This window comes from Spea bombifrons, chromosome 2 (genome assembly GCF_027358695.1).
Source record: "Spea bombifrons isolate aSpeBom1 chromosome 2, aSpeBom1.2.pri, whole genome shotgun sequence".
Lineage (NCBI taxonomy): Eukaryota > Metazoa > Chordata > Amphibia > Anura > Pelobatidae > Spea > Spea bombifrons.
The window spans coordinates 82,805,355-82,824,520 of record NC_071088.1 but is presented as its reverse complement, the minus strand read 5'-3'; the positions used below and the strand labels follow the sequence as shown (position 1 = coordinate 82,824,520).

At 42.8% G+C, this 19,166-nt stretch overlaps 2 protein-coding genes across 2 annotated transcripts; one reads left to right on the top strand and one right to left on the bottom strand.

The window, feature by feature from the left end:
- DERL2 (derlin 2) lies at positions 1–7,609 on the bottom strand. Its single transcript, XM_053454956.1, has 7 exons — positions 7,454–7,609; positions 5,271–5,336; positions 2,980–3,053; positions 2,007–2,100; positions 1,113–1,308; positions 909–999; positions 1–464 (listed from the first exon to the last, which is right to left on the bottom strand). Exons 1-7 carry the CDS (start codon positions 7,544–7,546, stop codon positions 371–373), a joined length of 708 nt encoding a protein of 235 aa, XP_053310931.1. The 5' UTR covers positions 7,547–7,609; the 3' UTR covers positions 1–370.
- Positions 7,610–9,523: 1,914 nt separating this feature from the next.
- On the top strand, positions 9,524–17,165 carry MIS12 (MIS12 kinetochore complex component). The gene is made up of 2 exons (XM_053454955.1): positions 9,524–9,706; positions 16,189–17,165. The coding sequence occupies exon 2, from the start codon at positions 16,208–16,210 to the stop codon at positions 16,868–16,870; it is 663 nt and encodes a 220-aa protein (XP_053310930.1). The 5' UTR covers positions 9,524–9,706; positions 16,189–16,207; the 3' UTR covers positions 16,871–17,165.
- The last annotated feature ends 2,001 nt before the right edge of the window (positions 17,166–19,166 follow it).

Here is a 19,166-nt window from a genome sequence, read left to right as displayed (position 1 = left end):
GGAGGTTTTTGATGTCTTTTAAAGACTGTCATACATAATCTTCTGTATCAAAGAACTTAAGAAAAATACACACAAAACCTTTAAAAACCATTAAACAAGTATGCATGGTCTCGTTGACTAGCATTTTCTTCCAGTTTCTTGGCTCCAAAAGGCTCAAGTACCAATGCAAGCAAAACCTCAACTGAGAGGCACTGATGGGAAGTTGAAAAGGTCTCCATGGGTCATTACGTGAATTATAAAGTGCTTCCTGTTCTGGAGAACTGTACAAGTTCCTCTTATAACAGGGAGAATGTAGATTCCACAATGTTTTAAAATGAGTTTGTTTCATGGCTGCATTTTATTGTTGGCACCACTCTTGCTGATGTTCTTATCATTGCCCCCCACCCCAGGCAAATCCTCCAGGTCTGTCTTCTGGAAGTGGATTGTAATTTGGATCTTCTTCTTGAGTATCAAATATTGCTTTTCTGCAAAAGATTAGAAATGGGTGGTTTACTTTCAAGTTACAGACCAATATGCTAAGTGCTTACATAAATACAGCTAAGAAAAAAATTAAATTGTATATATATAAAAAAATATATAATAAAGTATATGTTATATTGGATCCTGAAACCACTTACTCTTAATTACTTCTTAAGAGAACTACTGTTATGTCTTTTCATCCCTCCTTTTGTTTCAATTACCCAGATTTCTTTAGAAATCAGGAGCATGGCCCTAATAAACCCACAATTCTTGCCAGGAACTTTGTGTAAGAGTGCCATAAGGCTAGATGGTAACCTCACAGGCAGGGTTCTCATCTACCGTAGTTTCTGTATGTGTTAATTTTGGGAGGCATTTATTAAATAAAAGAAAATATATTTATTTTATAGACAAACTCCTTATATACAAGTTTAAGAAATATTTATACTTACAAAATGTATGGGGTTTTAAGAATCCTTCCTCCTCCAGGCTGGTTGGGGAACACATCTTCTAGAAAGAAATATATGTGCCCAACTGCAATACCTAAAATAAATCCAACAAAGCAGTTGGCTGACAAGAGATGATCCCAAAGCACAACATTTTACATTAGAAAATTTTGGGGTTGGGGTTCCATTGCCATCGCAGAATATACTTACCTAGAAGATCCACAATAATGGAATTCCCCAGTAACAATGAAAAACCCATGAGGACCCAGGGCAGGAATGGTGCTTGAAAGTTGAGTAGACCAAAGAAGTTCATGCGGACATAGGGATTCCTTCTGCTCCACACGTAAACAAGCATTATTGTGAATGCTTGGCCTAAGAAAACTAGATTGACAAACAATCCAAATGTCTGGAAAAAAACATTAAGGAGCTCTGTTATGGACACTGTATATTACCAAGCACTTAAATAGGATAGTCTACCATCCCAGACAACCACTGCACGCACATAATAAAGTGTTACTTTTAACATGACCGTGTTAAAACACAAAAGAAAAAACAATGCCGCAACGGAGCTTAAAGCAGCCAGACAATGGCAGCAGCATATGCACAGGGGGCCTCAAAGCAATTCTGAAATTGTATTTCAGAGATACATACGTTATGTTGTACTGCATACATAAGTGAAAAATCATACAGCTAAAAAAATAAATATATAAATGTATATTTCTTTGCTTTGTAAAGTCAAATTTACTTTACAATATACAAAAGAGTATTTTAAAAAAGTAATTGTGAATACAGATGTGCACACTGTATGTGATCCATAATCCAGCAAAGTTCATAGCTGTGGTGTGAGCTCGGGTCAAAAGGGTCTCAGTGATACCCAACAAGCAGTGTAAATGCAAATACTAGAAGTATGCTTAGAACGCTATGTGACGCTAATTGGTGATTTCTGCAATTCTGACAACACATATTAGGAAGATTAGCAACAAGAACATTGCTTATTCTGTTGGGATCTTCCTTCTTTTTGATTAAGCAAAGAACAAGAAGTTTGCAATTGTAGTCCAGTAACATTTAAATAAAACATGTGCATCTCTTGCTGAAAAAGGATACAGCCATTAGAAGACCACCAAACAGGAACATAAATACAAAATCTGCAGTCCGACCACGGAATGATCCTTCTTCAAGCATTCTGCAGTATCTATATCTGTAGTGAGCATGTCAAGTTAAGAAAAAAACAATACCAGAGACAATTAGGCTCTATAAAAGAATACATACAAGAATATGGAAGAGGGTGTGTGTATATAAATATATATATGTTTATCACACACACATACATGTGCCTTGCAGACTGGTATGATTTGTATTGGTGCTACTCCCAAAGTGTGAGAGCCCAGACCTTAGAGAACCCATTAGAGATGCAGTGGAATGACCTCAAGACAGCCATTCACCCCAGATATCCTAGGAACATGGCTGATATTAAGCAGTTCTGTAAGGAAAGATGGTCTAAAATCCCTCCTGAATATCCCGCAGGTCTGATCAGATCTACCAGAAGCTCTTGTTTAAGTTTATTGCTGCCAAAGGAGGTTATTAAGATTATTATTAAATCCAAGGGTTCACTTACTTTTTCCACTAGCACTCTGAATGTTTAACTGGAGTGTTTGGTAACGAGATTAAAGATTAACCCCGTAAGGACAATGGGCGGTCCCTAAACCCATTGAAAACAATGCATTTTGAGCCCGTACATGTACGGGCTTTGTCATTAAGGGGTAAACATTGTTTGTTGGTTATTCATTTAAGCACATTGTGTTTGTCTATACTTGTGACTTGGATGTAGACCAAATCATATTTTATTAACAATTAATGCAGAAAACCAGGTAACTCCAAAGCGTTCATTTACTTTTTGATGCCACTGTATGTCTTCAGATCAGAGGTCAGGTAGTTTTTGCTGTTCTCAAACATGGTTCTCCAAGTCTAAATCAACATTGTCAATTTAGAACCGTGAATATAGGCGGTCTAATGAAATGTGCAGCTGTGGTTATAAATTAGTCATCTTTAAATAAGATGGTAATATTAAAAAGGATACAAAAAAATCATATTAAATAAAAAATTGAATCCGATTGATCCAAAAAACAAGAAGTTTGTTATTAATCGCCATACCTGTTTTCAAGAAAAGAAAAAAAAAAACAAGTTAGGCATACATACATTATGACTTACAATAAATTGCATTTCACATTGTAGAAAAGGAAAAAAAAGCCCACAATCTTTAGGACTGCATGCATACAATTGTCTAAAATATCTTTGTATGCAGTAGCATTTATATTACTTCATGAAAAGTAAGGGGCTTAACCAAACCTAGTGGGCCCCTGACCACTAACCCTCCACAAAACTTTACAGTAGACACTATGCATTCCGGTAGGTAGCGTTCTCCTGGCATCCACTAAACACAAATTCATCCATCAGACCTCCAGATAGCGAAGAGGAGGTTTGCTTTACACCACTCCAGCTGATCTGTGGCTTGTGTGCAGCTGCCCGGCCATCGAAACACATTTCATGAACAGTGCTTGAGCGGATGTTGCTTCCAGAGGCATTTTGGAACTCTATAGTGAGCGATACTACAGAGGACAGGCGATTTTTTTTGTGCTTCAGTATTTAGCAGCACTGATCTGTGAGTGTGTGTGGTCTACTGCTTTGTGGCTATGCTGCTGTTACTCCTAGACGCTTCCACTTTACAATCATAGCACAGAAATTTCACAAACGGACATGCATCCTATGAAAGTGACATGTTCAAAGTCACAGAATTCTTCAATATGATTCATTCTACTGACAATGTTTGTGTATAAAGATGGCATGCCTAAGTGCACGTTTGCAATGTGTGTGGCTGAAACACCGTAACTCGATAATTAGGAGGGGTGTCCACATACTTTAGCACTATGACGCTTCCCGATATAAAAAAGGGCATATATTAACAAAACACTGTAAAGAATTTGTCTAAAGAAATCTATAACACCAACAGGTACGATGGAAATGTATTCATTTGTATCATGTGTGTTGAACCGCTATTCTTATATACCCTATTTGCTCAATTATAAAACAAGGCCCCCCCCAGAGCAAACGCTCTGAAAAATACCCCTTATATTCAAATAGAGGTCTGACAACAAGACTCCCGCAGCGCTGCAGGGGACCTGGATCCTCCTCTCTGGCAGCTGAGGCTTTTATGACAGAGCACCAGAGTGACATGACCTTCTGGTGCTCCACCATAGAAGCCCTGGCGGAAGTACCGGCCAGCAGCAGCGGAGGTTGTCTATGCGCATCGCACAGACGTTTCACAGGCTGCCAGAGAGGAAGATACCCTGCAGCGTTGCAGAGGACCTAAACCCTCCTTTCTAGCAGCCAGTGAACGACTGTGCGGTACGCAGAGACAACCTCCGCTGCTACCAGGGACTTCCGCCTGAGCTTCTATGACTGAGCACGGGAGGGTCCTGTCACGGCGGTGCTCTGTCATAGAAGCCCCGGCAAAAGTTTGTCTACCGGCTGCACCCACTTGACACCAGAGAGTCTGGAAAACGGGGGACAAGTCTTGGGATGCATCGATAAGTCGGGGGGGGGCAGATGGGAAAATAGGAGGAATAAGGCATATCTGGGAAGCAGAGTGGCATATAGGGGGGTATGAGGCATATCTGGGGGGTAGAGTAGCAAGCTGTGGGGCAGATGTGTATAACTGGGGGGCAGAACTTGCAAACAGTTTTTATTAAATATGAAAAAATAGTTTACATGTGAATTAATATTTACTACTATAACTTTTTTCTTATAGGGTAGTCTTATATTCAGGTCCCCCCCTTTTTTTCCAAAATTAATATTCAAATTATCAGGGGTTGTCTTATAAATAAGCAAATTCAATAGTGTCAAATATATACATATATAGAAAAAAAAAAAACAGTGGACCAAACGCAGCTTGAAACATACTTTGTTATGGAACCAGAATATTACTTTGTTATGGAACCGATAAAAGCCATGCTACCGATTAATGTTTTTGTATGTGTTAAACATATAACCGTGCAACATATTATTTTATCTAGACAAGAGTCAGACAATTCCCAGTTAGCCAAAGCTCTTAGCTGTTACATCTGGCTTCTAATTTCTCATGTTATTTTGTCCTGTTTTCTATAGTTTTATGGATCCTCAAAAATGTCATGGGATGGAATGTGGTGCCTAGATATGAACTACATCAAAGGTTTAAAAACGATTACATTGAAAAGGAAAATACAGTTCTTTTTTTCTGATTCAAATCCATTAATAAGTACAATAGCGTTGGTTTTACGAGATCACAATATACCGACCGCAAAAACAAACAAAAAATTATGAAAAAATGCTTACCTGATAATGTCTAAATATCAAATCTGGGTTGAAGTACAGCTGAAAAGGTGTTATAAGCTCTAATTGCTGAAAGAACAAAAAGGAGAAATGAGCTTTAATTTAACATTGCTTCCAAAATAAAACACTGGTGTATATCTCAATGCAGAAATAGCAAAACCTAATTATAACAAAAAAATTCAATTTTGGCTATTATCAGGTAAAAAAAAAAGAAATAAAGACTGGCATAGGATGTGCCTCTTGAACACCATATTGGACAGGTTTGTTTGAGCTTAAAATGTTCTTACGTGCAAGCTTTTTAACACCGGCGCAACACAGAAAATCAGACAAATCATTGCCCAAGGGGACTCCTAACAGACAGCAGAGAAATGGATCTCTAACTATGCAATATCATGCTTATGTTATAAGCGTTATACGGTCCCAGAGATGAACTCAACAGACAGCAACTCTTCTACTGACTTGCAGAGCTTAAAGTTTCAAGTCACCCACCTAGCTGTTTGCCAAGTCTTAAACAAAAACAAGAGTAAACTAAGCCGGTTATGTAGAACTTGGCTATGAATAGCTAAGATGCTGCACTATACTCAATACATGAGCTGCTCCATTAAAGCCAACTCTACCGAGTCTACTTCAACAACTAGATACGCCTGCCAAATCAATTAAACACCATCCCTAATCCCTCTCTCACAGCAAACATTTCATTATCTACGTATGCAATAACCACCCACTAACACTCTACACACGAAAGAAAAAGCTGCCGTCAAGAACACTACGTTGCCTTTCTCCTAATTACCTGCCACTTGCTTATATCCTTGAATGATTTTCAAAACTTCCGGCATTGGAAACAAGGTCAACTTTTTCAGCAGTCAGCTTGAGCCGACTGTAAATAACTTCACCCAACAGCACATCCATATTCTGTAAATTATCAAATTTGTTTGATTTTTGAGTTTGTGAAGAATGCAAAACACCTTGCCAGGCACACCAAGTAGGTGTGTGGATTGCATTGGTATTGTCACCAAACCGTAGCCAATGTTTGCACACAGGACTGGAACATCCGATTGTGTCATGGTTAATTAACCCTTCCTGTACACACATTATTATGGCTATGTAGTAGCTGCATTCAAATGAAAATGAAATTATAATAAAAATAAAAAAAAACTCCTCTGCCGGAAAAACACATCTGCTTTTGAATTGCATCTTGTTTGGCCACTACGGCTAAAACATACGTTATCATAAAAGTCAGAAATTCTAAAATTAAACGGTAGTGTTTTTTTTCCTTTTCTTTTCATTTGAGGCAGTAAAGATTATTGTCGAATGTATCTTGGGTATGTATATGGGTATTTGCGTGAGAGTAGAGCTTCAAAGCTTGATTTTGCATGTTAATATACTGTAAAATATACTGGTTTGCAGAGACCCAAGAAGCATGTGACGCACCGGAGACCCAAGAAGCGTGTGGCGCCTTCGTTCTTGGCATAAGTATGCCATACTTACACAAGTACATCTTGTCATACCCCTTGAATATATGTATTGTATGAAGCGCTGCGTAAATTGTTGGCGCTATATGAATAAAAGATAATAATATACAACATAAAAAAACTATGGTACATGTAAGAAAACCACTGGAATATGAGCAATATATGAAAAGTGGATACTGTCCGTGCAGGTTTGGGAAAAGAAATACCATGAGCGCAACGTTGAAAATAATTTTGCCGTCCACATACGCACACTAAGAACTCAGATCAGAAGGATTTAGCAGAGGTGGTCAGCGGCTTTTCGTTAGCGTTCAGAAAGGCTGAGCATTAACATTCACATTATTAAAAAAAAGGGGCAACTAAAATACCTCCCCAACACCAAATGATTGGGTGATATCTCATATATTCAGTGGTGTTGACGCAAAGGGGCAACATGTAGGTTTCATCACTACCCATAGATCCACCAGTCTGCCAGACGAGATGCATAAAGTTTTCCAAAACTGTCACGTGTGCACACCAGCAAAATCAGCCGATCAACTGGTTATTTGCTTGAGCTATGCATCCTATAAAGAAAGGCAGAGCACAATATACACAGGAGATGCTTAGTGGCTGAGCTGTCACTACAGTGGAGAGTGGCTGGGATCCAACCTCAGCTACTGTCCTATTGCTTCTGCGTCCCATGAGCCCAGCCTGCCGTAAACCCGTCCCGATACTTACAACTACCGCAGTGGTGAGCACACATGCCGTGGTGTAAGCTCTAGTCACAGGCGGTATCTGCATATACTCCTGTCGGAAAGTCTGATACGCCATTTTGCTGTCTCCCCCACTCTCATCGCCTGCCTGTGCTTTTCCAGCGCCTTACTAGCGCTGACAAATGCCTATACAGGATCCAGCCAATAGACACAAAGCAATATTTACAATCTCCCATCTGATTGGCTGCGTCTCCTCTCGAGCCAGCCTACTGAGCCCGCTATGTCACGTCTTCCTGTGATTGGTCCGCGTAATCATAGGTGACCTGCTATCATTGGCTGACAAACAATTCGTCAGGCTTCTGGGTAATACGAGCACAAAACACAAAAGAACCGTCCCGATTCACTATTTAAAATCAAAAGGCAATTCGGAACCAGACGTAAACCTCCATTTAATCTGATCTTCCGGGGGATTTCGACTGCCAAATGAATTTGTACAGAGGTTTGGAGAAGGATTTTATGTAAACACGTCTGGTGATTGCGTTGTCTCTAGTGTTTTGAAATTCACGTTGACGTTATGTCACGATACATTAGCCCTGAACTCATTGTTAACTGTGTACATCTTTTTGAGGAAAGTCATTTTGGTGCACAATCAGACCTGAAATAGCTTAGCGTGAATATACTATATGAAAGTGCTCACGTGTTGACACCAAAACCTACATCGACCAGGAAAAAAAAACTGCCATTGGTCCGCAGCGCCAGGATTAAATATGGACTCTCTTGGCTACTCTATGGTACTTGCGTAACTGGAAAGTACCTCAGACGTGCGTTGGGGAGCATGTTATTGGCTAGGAGAAGTATCCAATCAGCTGTTGCTTACCTCAGTCCGCCTGAGTTGTTTGGAGACGGCCTGGCGGGAAGAAGGACTGGCGGTAACGTACGGAGTAGGTAGGGGGCTAGAGAACAGGTGGGGTCGCTATAACGTGTACTGTCCTCCCGCAATTTCTCCAGTTAGTAGTACCGCTGTTTGTCACATTCCCCGTTACTTTATCCATAGTGTCATTTGTGACTGTAGTTTCCTCTGATCCTCTTTTTGCTTGTTTTCTTCTCACGGATGTAATGTGAGAAGTGTACTTTGGGGTAAGTAGTGTTTGTAGGGTAACAACCTAGAAAATGATTTAGTACAAATACTTAGCATTGATAATTTGGTGTTTCCTGGCAAAGCACATGTTCCGAGATCCTCTCTTTTTGACGAGCAGTTTATCATTTTGAATAAAATCTACCTGTCCCCTTTTTATGACTTAAGATTGCTCAGAATGTCTGGCTGGACGAGTGTATCCCTGTGTCCTACAGCCCAAAAAGGCAAAATAATGCATGTATAACAGTGCATGTACATTAAAAGGGAAATATGACAGCCAAAAAATGCTTTTTTTCCCACTACCTTAATAAGCATTTTTGTTTTAATACACTTCACTTCTGCTCTGTAGTCTGGTTCTTGCTACTGATTGGTTGTTAGAGTTTTAGCTCCTAACACTTGTGCTATTTGATATTAATCTCTAAATATGTGCTTCTCTGTGGCACTTAAATATCAAACTTGCTCCTGGATTTGACTCTCTGGCTCCTCACTTGTGTAGGAAACCCTGACACAAAATGTGAGCGTTGTACAGTAGCGGTTAAATTGTACAAATACATTGTCGCAGGTGAATTGTGAGTGTGCGCAATTCTGCCTTTACCTCTGTAGGCACATCCACTGCCTTTTTCCAAAAGTGTTTGCCGGAGAACTAAGTTCTGGGTTTATTTTTTTCTAGATTTGTATGTTAATGCTGCACCTGTTAAAATAATGTATGTTAATACAAATGTATATGTATTGGGCAAGCACTGTTGGTCCTTCTGAATGAATAATGAAGATAGAGACTTAAAACCACAATTCTTTGGCAAACTCTTCTTACAACTTTACTTTAGTGGATATGCACATTTTGTACATGTGGGGGATATTGGCAATAAGAAATTACATTTTTAACAGCAGCAAGACTTCACCAAAATGCAACAACCAGCACTACATATGCTTGTACATTTCCATTTAATTGGATCCCATGGTGTTTGTTTTTTATATTTCCTCGCTGTCCTCTAGATGCCAGCAAAGCATTTTGAGTGAAATATTTCATAGTGGATTTTCCCCGCGCTAGATGGATTTTAAGGACTGAACAGAAATTTGGCAACTTGTGAAGTCTGGAAAAGTGGCAACAACCAGGACACTTTGAAACACTGTCTTTAAGCTCAGGTAATGTTTCCAGAGATTTATCTGTTCATTTTAGCAGTAAATAAAGTAAAAACACCTTGCAGGTGACTACAGCTCCAGGTTATTTGTCCCTCCCAACTGACGTTTCAGAAAACTGTGTGTGATATATATATATATATATATATATATATATATATATATATATATATATATATATATATATATATATATATATATGTGTATGTATGATACAACTAGGGCTGCAACTAACGATTAATTTCATAATCTATTAGTTGGCAGATTAATTGGATACAAATATGTAAATTTTTCATTTATTTAAAACAATTTAATAAAGCAACGTAGGATGTTAAAAACAAATGGCAGGATATAAAAACTTTGATAAAAATGCATTTCTTGTTTTTATTTCCCAACCTGCCCCCCGGTTATGCACATTTGAGCCCGGGCTTGCCACACTACCTCCTAGATGTCACATACCCCCAGACATGCCACTCCGCCCTCCCCACATATGCCTTATATACCCTATAAGCCTTATACCCCCTGATATTTCACTCCGTCCTCCCCAGGTATGCCGTATACCCCCCTGATATGGCATAGTGCAATCCCTAGATACAACTAACTTTCAATAGTTGCCCAAAGGTAGAGGGGAATAGATAAGACCCCACCCCTCTCAATTTTGGAAACTTTTGGGTCGGTAGTAGTTGGTAGTAGATGTAGATGTAGTAGGTAGTACAAGTACAGGTGGATGCTAGAAAGTCTTCACAACAAGTTGTTTTCCCTGCCATCCCAGGTGACACTATGAGAGACTCCTCCTCCGTACCTGAGATAGGGCAGGACTCAAACATTTAAAAGGCCCCTCCCCTCCTAGCACCCTCAGTGTTTTTCCTGCCCTACATCAGGTAGGGAGGACTCGTCTCCCGTTTGTTATTTTATTTTCGGCTCTAGGTTGAGCCGTTTCTCCCTAGGGCTAAGCCCCCTCGGGTGGGGGTAGCCTCTGCACCTTAGCCGGTGGCTGGTGCTGCGCGGCCCGGCGCTTACTTACCCTGGCGGTGCGGTGTTCCGTCCGGCTTCCTTCCCTCAGCTCCCCGCTGTTTCCACTGCCGCTCGCTGTTTCTAGATGCCGCGGCTCGGCGTCTCAGCATTTTTTAAAGATGGCGTCTCGGTTTTTTCCGGCTCGGTTCGCAGGCATGTCCGGTATGCGTTCCAAGCCTCGTTTTCATGTCAATTCAAAATTTTGGCGCCAGATTTGCTGCTGTTGCAGCTTGTAGCCTGATTTGCAGCTATTTAAGCGGTGTGGTGAGTTGACAATGGATTATTATATATTTTTCTGACGGTGCTGTTGCATTTTGTCTGATTATGTCTGCTCCAGATAATTCTGAGCCTCCCTCTGTTGAGGAGAGACCTAAAAAGGCTTTAACTAAATCAAAACATGCGCAGTGTTCTGGTTGTCACAGGCCTCTGCAGGATGCTAAGAAAAAGCTCTGTTCTGCCTGTCTAAAGTCCGTTGCGGATTCAGAAGCCTCTGGTGGGAGAGAGTTTTTGGCCTGGCTTAAGGAGGAGATGCAGTCCACCTTTTCGGCTTTTCGTCAATCGGTTCCTGCTCCTTCCCATCTTCCGGCAGTTCGGGAACCATCGCTCCTGGGTTACCAGCAATTTTCTGACTCCGAGTTAGATTATCCTGAGCTGGAGGAATATTCTTCTGAGGAAGGTGAAATCCGAGAGGAAAGTTCCTATTTGTTCCCGGTGGAAGAGATTGATACTCTCATTTCTGCGGTAAAGTCTGCCATGAACTTGGAGGAAACTGCGACGCCTAAGAAGGATCACTTCTTTGCCGGCTTCTCCAAGCAGTCACCTTCTTTTCCTGTGCACCCTGCCTTATCCGACATCATTAAGCAGGAGTGGAATCATCCAGAGAGGAGGGTTAACCTGTCTAGGCGGGTGAAACGCCTCTTTCCGTTTGAGGAGGACTTTGAAAAATTTTGTGCAACTCCGCTGGTTGACACCGCGGTAATGAAAGTTTCCAGAAAGACTGCCTTGCCGCTGGAGGATGGCTCTCATTTCTCGGATCTGATGGAGAAGAAGGCTGAAGCAGCTGTTAAGAAATCTTTTGAAGCTTCCTCTGCTGCTTTTAAACCTGGCATAGCATCTGCCTCAGTGTCTCGAGCTGTTAAAATCTGGCTGTCACAGATCGAGGAGGAGGTTGCGGCAAAAACGCCTAGAGAAACTATCCTTAAGAACATTGCTGCTCTCAAATTGGCAGTGGATTTTCTCTGCGATGCCTCGGTTGAAAATGTCAGGATGTCAGCCAGGGCCTCTGCACTTTCGGTGGCGGCCAGACGGGCCTTATGGCTTAAAGCCTGGGGGGCTGACAATGCCTCAAAGAATAGACTGCTAAATATCCCTTTTAAAGGAGGGTCTCTGTTTGGCGAGGAGCTGGAGTCCCTGCTTGAGAAGACGACTGGGGATAAACATTGGATGCCTCTACGCAGAACTGCTCCCAGGAGGCGGCAGTCCTTTCGTCCATACTTTCCAGGCCAGTCCAGGGGTTATGGTTCCGGTTTCTTTCGCCCTGCAAGGGAGCATGCCTTCCGGGGCAGATTCCATCGTGAGAGAGGTAGACACGACAGGTTCGCCTTCCCCAAAGCGGCCCAGGATCCCAAAGGTTTTGCATGACTCGTCAGTCATCCCGGTGGGAGGAAGACTTCGGCATTTCATGGACTATTGGTTCCTCATCACCAAGGATTCCTGGGTGAGATCCATCATATCCCAGGGTTATCGACTGCAATTCGAAAGCAAACCTGCAGACCGGTTTTTGATCTCCCACCTTCCGCAGAACCTGGAACAGCGGGGATTCCTGCTGTCTGCTGTCCATCAATTTGTACAGACAGAAGTCCTTATTCCTGTACCCCGGCAGGAACAGGGTCAAGGAGTTTATTCTCGGGTCTTTTTGGTTCCAAAGTCACCAAAGGGGTTTCGTCTCATTATAGACCTACGTTTCCTGAACCGTCACCTTCGTTTCCTAAGGTTCAAGATGGAGACCATAAGATCAGCACTGGACTCTCTAAACCTCCAGGACTTCATGGTCTCCATAGACCTAAAGGATGCGTATCTTCATGTTCCTATGCATCCCTCCCATCATCGGTTTCTGCGGATAGCTATTCCTTGGGGTTCAAGAATCAGTCATTTCCAATTTCAAGCCCTGCCATTTGGACTGTCTCCAGCCCCCAGAGTGTTTACAAAACTCCTTGCAGTGGTGGTGGCCCATTTCAGACGTCAGGGCATTTCGGTCATCCCTTACTTAGACGATTGGCTCATTCACACGCATTCAGCGACTCTCCTTCAGTCTCACCTGTCCCGGGTGGTCCAGACGCTTCAGGATCTCGGCTGGATTCTAAATTGGGAGAAGTCCAAGTTAGTTCCTTCTCAACGATTGGAGTTCCTCGGCCTTCACCTGGATTCCTGCGAAGGAAAAGCTTTTCTTCCTTCGAGCAAGATCAGCGGTATTTACTCCCTAACCTGCAAGGTGCTTTCTGCACGAAAAAGTCCACTAAGGCGGTGTATGTCTCTTCTCGGCAAGATGACTTCAGCAAGATATGCAGTTCCCTGGGCCCTGGCTCACATGAGGGTCCTTCAGAATCATATTCTTCATTTGATGGAACAGAATCCATTCGCTCTGGACAGACTGGTTCGTCTTCCTCCGCATGTCAAGGCATCCCTCTCCTGGTGGCTCCTGCGAGATACTCTGGCCTCGGGAAGACGATGGGCCTGGTCATCCAAAGAGCTCCTGACGACGGACGCAAGCAGTACAGGCTGGGGGGCAACTTATCGGGACAACTTTGCTCAAGGTCTCTGGTCGCCTGCCACTCAGCTCCTACCCTCGAACTGCCTGGAGCTGCTGGCAGTGGAGAATGCCCTTCATCACTGGGAAAAGCATCTCTTTGGCGGCAACATCCTGCTTCGTTCCGACAATCGGGCGGTTGTCGCCTACATCAACAAGCAGGGGGGTACAAGAAGTCCTCGCCTACTGCGTCTAGCTCTCAGGATTTCCTTTTGGGCAGAATCACGTCTCATGACTTTGTCTGCGGTTCACCTTCGGGGGGCTTTGAATTCCCAAGCCGACTTTCTAAGCAGAACTCCTGTTCTAAGCCACGAATGGGCTTTGCATCCGGCAGCCTTCCACATGATTGTCCAACGGTGGGGAATGCCCGAGATAGATCTCATGGCCTCCAGGGACAATGCTCAAGTTCCGGCGTTCTTTTCTCTCAATCCTCGGGACCAGCCTTTGGCGGTGGATGCCTTCGCCCAGACTTGGAGTTTCAACCTCGCCTATGTTTTCCCTCCATTGCCTCTGATATCCAAGGTTCTGCAAAAGATCAAGTTCGACCGGGCATCAGTTATTCTGGTCGCCCCGGACTGGCCCAGGCGTGTCTGGTACGCAGGCCTAGTCTCACTCAGCCACACACCACCCCTACGGCTCCCGGCCTGGGAAAACCTGCTTCACCAGGGTCAGTTCCTTCATCCAAATCCTGCGGTATTTCAGCTGACGGCTTGGAGGTTGAACGGAGGATTCTGAGGTCTCGAGGCTTCTCTGAGTCGGTTACGGAAACTCTTCTGCGCAGTCGTAAGAAGGTCACATCCATCAGATACATTAAAGTGTGGAAGAAGTTTTGTAGCTGGTGTGGATCCAGGAAAATTCTTCCCTCAGAGTGTTCTCCAGCTGCTATTCTGGAGTTTTTGCAGACGGGGTTTGACCATGGACTTCAGCCTTCTACCATCAAGGTTCAGATTGCTGCCATTAGTGCTTTACTTGGCTTTAATTTGAGTTCTGTTCCAATCATCAGGCGTTTCTCCAAGGCTATGGTGCGTATTCGTCCTCGCCCTGTCTCCAAGATGGTTCCCTGGGACCTGAACCTGGTCCTTCGCAGGCTCATGTTGCCACCTTTTGAGCCTCTTCAATCAGTGTCCCTACACCTGTTGTCTCTGAAGACGGCCTTCCTGGTGGCCATTACCTCTGCGAGGCGTATCAGTGAACTCCAGGCCCTTTCTATGAAAGAACCATTTCTGCGTTTTTTTCCGGATAAGGTCATCCTCGCCTTGCCCCCGGAATTCTCACCCAAAGTACAGACGGCGTTTCACAGGGACCAAGAAATTGTGTTGCCTACGTTCTTCTCGTCCCCTCAATCGGCAGAAGAAGAAGCGCTCCATACGTTGGACTTAAAAAGATGTCTTTCTATTTATCTGGAACGCACGCAGCCTGTGCGCAAATCATCTAGTTTGTTTATAGCCTCTTCTGGTCCCAGTAGAGGTCTTGGCATTTCTAAGCGTACGGTGGCGAAATGGATTGTGTCTACTATCTGTTTAGCTTACACAGCAGCTGGCGGGGTTCCCCCTCCGGGGATTCGTGCCCACTCTACCCGCGCAGTTTCCACTTCATGGGCTGAACGATGTCTTGTCTCGCCTGAACACATCTGTAAAACAGCTACGTGGGGATCTCTCAGTACTTTTGTTCGACATTATAGACTCGATCAAATGGCTCAGGAGGATGCCCTGTTCGGTCGTACGGTTCTTGGGGCAGTGTTTTCCCCCTGAGTGTCTTTGTTTCCCACCCTTCTTCTTTGTTATATCTCTCATAGTGTCACCTGGGATGGCAGGGAAAGATTAAGTTCTACTTACCGAGAGCTTCTTTTCCCTGCCAATCCCTGGTGACACGTTTTGTTCCCTCCCTTCCTTTCAATAAATGTTTGTTTTTGCAGCGATTCTGTTTTCCTGTGTGGTCTTTGATATTCACTGAGGGTGCTAGGAGGGGAGGGGCCTTTTAAATGTTTGAGTCCTGCCCTATCTCAGGTACGGAGGAGGAGTCTCTCATAGTGTCACCAGGGATTGGCAGGGAAAAGAAGCTCTCGGTAAGTAGAACTTAATCTTTCCCAAATATCTGTTTTCTTGAAAAGAAACATTTGCCAGAAGTGAATAGACATCTCTCCCTGATGCTGCTTTCAGTGCACCTGAAATGAAAGGCTTTTTGCGACCACATACTGATAGAGGGGTTGCTGTTGTTTTTGCCACACTGGCACAGTTTAGTTAAGAGGCTATTGAAACAAGGTCTGTAACTATACTCCTACTGCCATCTAGTGACATCTGATTTTCAAAGCATAGTGTAAGGATTAGGTTTGCTAACATATTTGAAATGCATTTTCTAAAGCTGCCTGTAATAGTTGGCACAACCTGTTATATTGCTTGCGTATGTACAAGCTCACCACTTGTGTAGGTAAACTTCATAGCTGTAAAAGCTTTGCTACTAATGTATTTTACAGCAAACTTTTCATGCACCATAAAATTTAGATGGATATCAAGCATGGCTGTCTATTACTAATGCCTCGCTCTGTTATAATTCATATGCAAACAGTCTTGTTCATTGAGCTGTCGTGTAGACTCGTTAAATTGAGTGCATTGAAATTAGGTGATCATTTCCAGTATTCCCACTCATATTTTCTTGTTTATTTTTATAGGTCATCTTTTGCAAACATAATGTCTGTTACTCCAATGTGCTATGAGGCACAATTTTTTGAGTTTACCCCACAGACCTGTATACTTAGGCTGTATATTACTTTTCAAGACTACTTGTTTGAAATGCTCCTGGTTGTGGAAAGAGTCATCATGAAAAAACTGGAAAGCATTCCAGGCCATAGGATAAGCAAGTTCCAGATTCGAGAGAGCACCGAAAAATATCTCCACTACGTAAACGAACGATTCAATCACCTCTTCCAGAAAATGGAAAAATGCCTTTTAAAGCTTGTACTACGTATACCCAGGAATATTGTCCTACCGGAAGACAAGGTTCAAGTACAATACTCTTACAGTGCAGAAAAATTTCAGCTTCTGCAGAGTGAGACAGAGACATTACAGAAGCAGTACAAGGCTGAGAAGATGGCCACCCAGTCACTTTTAGCAGAGTTGGAGGAGCAGAAGGTAGTGCAGGCTGAGCTGGAAAAAGTACTTGCTTGGTTTGATGGGCTTGACAAAATTTGCAGAGAGCATGGAAATATAGATTTAAAAGAGAGCTTTGCTTTTATGACTCAAGCCTCCTTGAAAATTCAAGGGAAAATAAAAGAAATTGACTTAAAAAATAAAAAAATCAAGGGTAATGAATCTTTTATCCCAATAAATTTTCAAACAAGGAAGAAACTATGAGAAACACATGCATTTCAAAGCTGTATATTGTAAATTTGTATATTTTTAAAGGTTATTGTAATTAAAGATATTCACATTTTTAAGTGTTTTTTTTAATGTACCTATGTAAATTAACTTGATTAGTTGAAGAAAAGGCCAGAATAATAAAGTGTGTAATAATGGCCAAAGCGTGGGATGAATGCTTCCTTACAGAAGGAAAATGTATTGCTTACAGTATTTCTCTCTTGCATCTGCTCAGTAATCTAAACCAAGTGGAGTGTCCACAATCTGAGTAAAATTGCATTGTAATGGTGAACTTTTTGAGTTTTGTTTTTGTTCATGCTTCAACTGTTTCTGTCTGAAGGTATATTAAAGACTGTCTTCGATAGGCAACCTAAAGCACACTGCTCAAAATAATAAAGGGAACACTTAAACAACACAATGTAACTCAGTCAATCACACTTCTGTGAAATCACACTGTCCACTCAGGAAGCAACACTGATGGACAATCAATTTCACATGCTGTTGTGCAAATGGAACAGACAACAGATGGAAATTATAGGCAATTAGCAAGACACCCCAATAAAGGAGTGGTTTTGCAGGTGGTGGCCGCAGACCACTTCTCAGTTCCAATGCTTCCTGGCTGATGTTTTGGTCACTTTTGAATGTTGGCGGTACTTTCACTCTAGTGGAAGCATGAGACGGAGTGTACAACCCACACAAGTGGCTCAGGTAATGCAGCATGAAGGCGCTACCAGGAGACAGGCCGGTACATCAGGAGACGTGGAGGAGGCTGTAGGAGGGCAACAACCCAGCAGCAGGACCGCTACCTCCACCTTTGTGCAAGGAGGAGCACTGCCAGAGCCCTGCAAAATGACCTCCAACAGGCCACGACTGTGCATGTGTCCACTCAAACGGTTAGAAACAGACTCCATGAAGGTGGTATGAGGGCCCGACGCCCACAGGTGGGGGTTGTGCTTACAGCCCAACACTGTGCAGGACGTTTGGCGTTTACCAGAGAACACCAGAATTGGCATATTTGCCACTGGCGCCCTGTGCTCTTCACAGATGAAAGCAGGTTCACACTGAGCACATGTGACTGTCTGGAGACGCTGTGGAGAACGTTCTGCTGCCTGCAACATCCTCCAGCATGACCGGTTTGGCGGTGGGTCAGTTATGGTGTGTGGTGGCATTCCTTTGGGGGGCGCACAGCCCTCCATGTGCTTGCCAGAGGTAGCCTGGCTGCCATTAGGTACCGAGATGAGATCCTCAGACCCCTTGTGAGCCCATATGCTGGTGCGGTTGGCCCTGGGTTCCTCCTAATGCAAGACAATGCTAGACCTCATGTGACTGGAGTGTGTCAGCAGTTCCTGCAAGAGGAAGGCATTGATGCTATGGACTGGCCCGCCCATTCCCCAGACCTGAATCCGATTGAGCACATCTGGGACATCATGTTTCACTCCATCCACCAACGCCACGTTGCACCACAGACTGTCCAGGAGTTGTCGGATGCTTTAGTCCGGGTCTGGGAGGACATCCCTCAGGAGACCATCCGCAACCTCATCAGGAGCATGCCCAGGCGTTGTAGGGAGGTCATACGGGCACGTGGAGGCCACACACACTACTGAGCCTCGTTATGACTTGTTTTAAGGACATCACATCAAAGTTGGATCAGCCTGTAGTGTGGTTTTCCATTTTGATTTTGAGTGTGACTCCATATCCAGACCTCCATGGGTTGATAAATTTGATTTCCATTGAGAATTTTTGTGTGATTTTGTTGTCAGCACATTCAACTATGTAAAGACGAAAGTATGTCATACGATTAGTTCATTTATTCAGATCTAGGATGTGTAATCTTAGTGTTCCCTTTAATTTTTGGAGCAATGTATTTTCGGATTGCCAAATAAAAAATTTAATTATTTTACTTTGCAACCCAATGTTACTTTCTTGGCCGATGTAACGACACTGCTTCAGGACTTAATGTTTATATATTTTACTGTTTTCAGCCTGTGCTTGATAATACCCATTCCTACATTGTTATTTCTCCACTTGGATGCTGGCACCTCCAAAAAATGAATTTGTTATGCTGTTATGCTGGAAATGCAATCTTACCTGATATTGCTGATATGAAATAGTTCATCACTTTACAAGATATCATCTAGTTTTGATAATGAAATTTTAATGGTAGTAAAAGCTGTATTGTTGTAATTTTCTCATTTAGATTTATACTGTCTACTAAGACTGTATGACAATTGAATCGTTTAATTATTCAGAAAAAAATGCTGATGAATTTAAATTTTGCCTGTGTTGAAAATTA

What these genes read in the sequence shown, in the direction of transcription:
- DERL2 (XM_053454956.1), bottom strand. Translation starts at nt 7,546, where the DNA reads ATGGCGTATCAGACTTTCCGACAGGAGTATATGCAGATACCGCCTGTG. An exon ending in TGCTCACCACTGCGGTAGTT is followed by an intron (nt 5,337 to 7,453) that starts GTAAGTATCGGG and finishes TTGTTCTTTCAG; the next exon opens with CAATTAGAGCTTATAACACC. An exon ending in TTGGTGGTCTTCTAATGGCT is followed by an intron (nt 1,309 to 2,006) that starts GTATCCTTTTTC and finishes GTTTTTTTCCAG; the next exon opens with ACATTTGGATTGTTTGTCAA.
- MIS12 (XM_053454955.1), top strand. Translation starts at nt 16,208, where the DNA reads ATGTCTGTTACTCCAATGTGCTATGAGGCACAATTTTTTGAGTTTACC.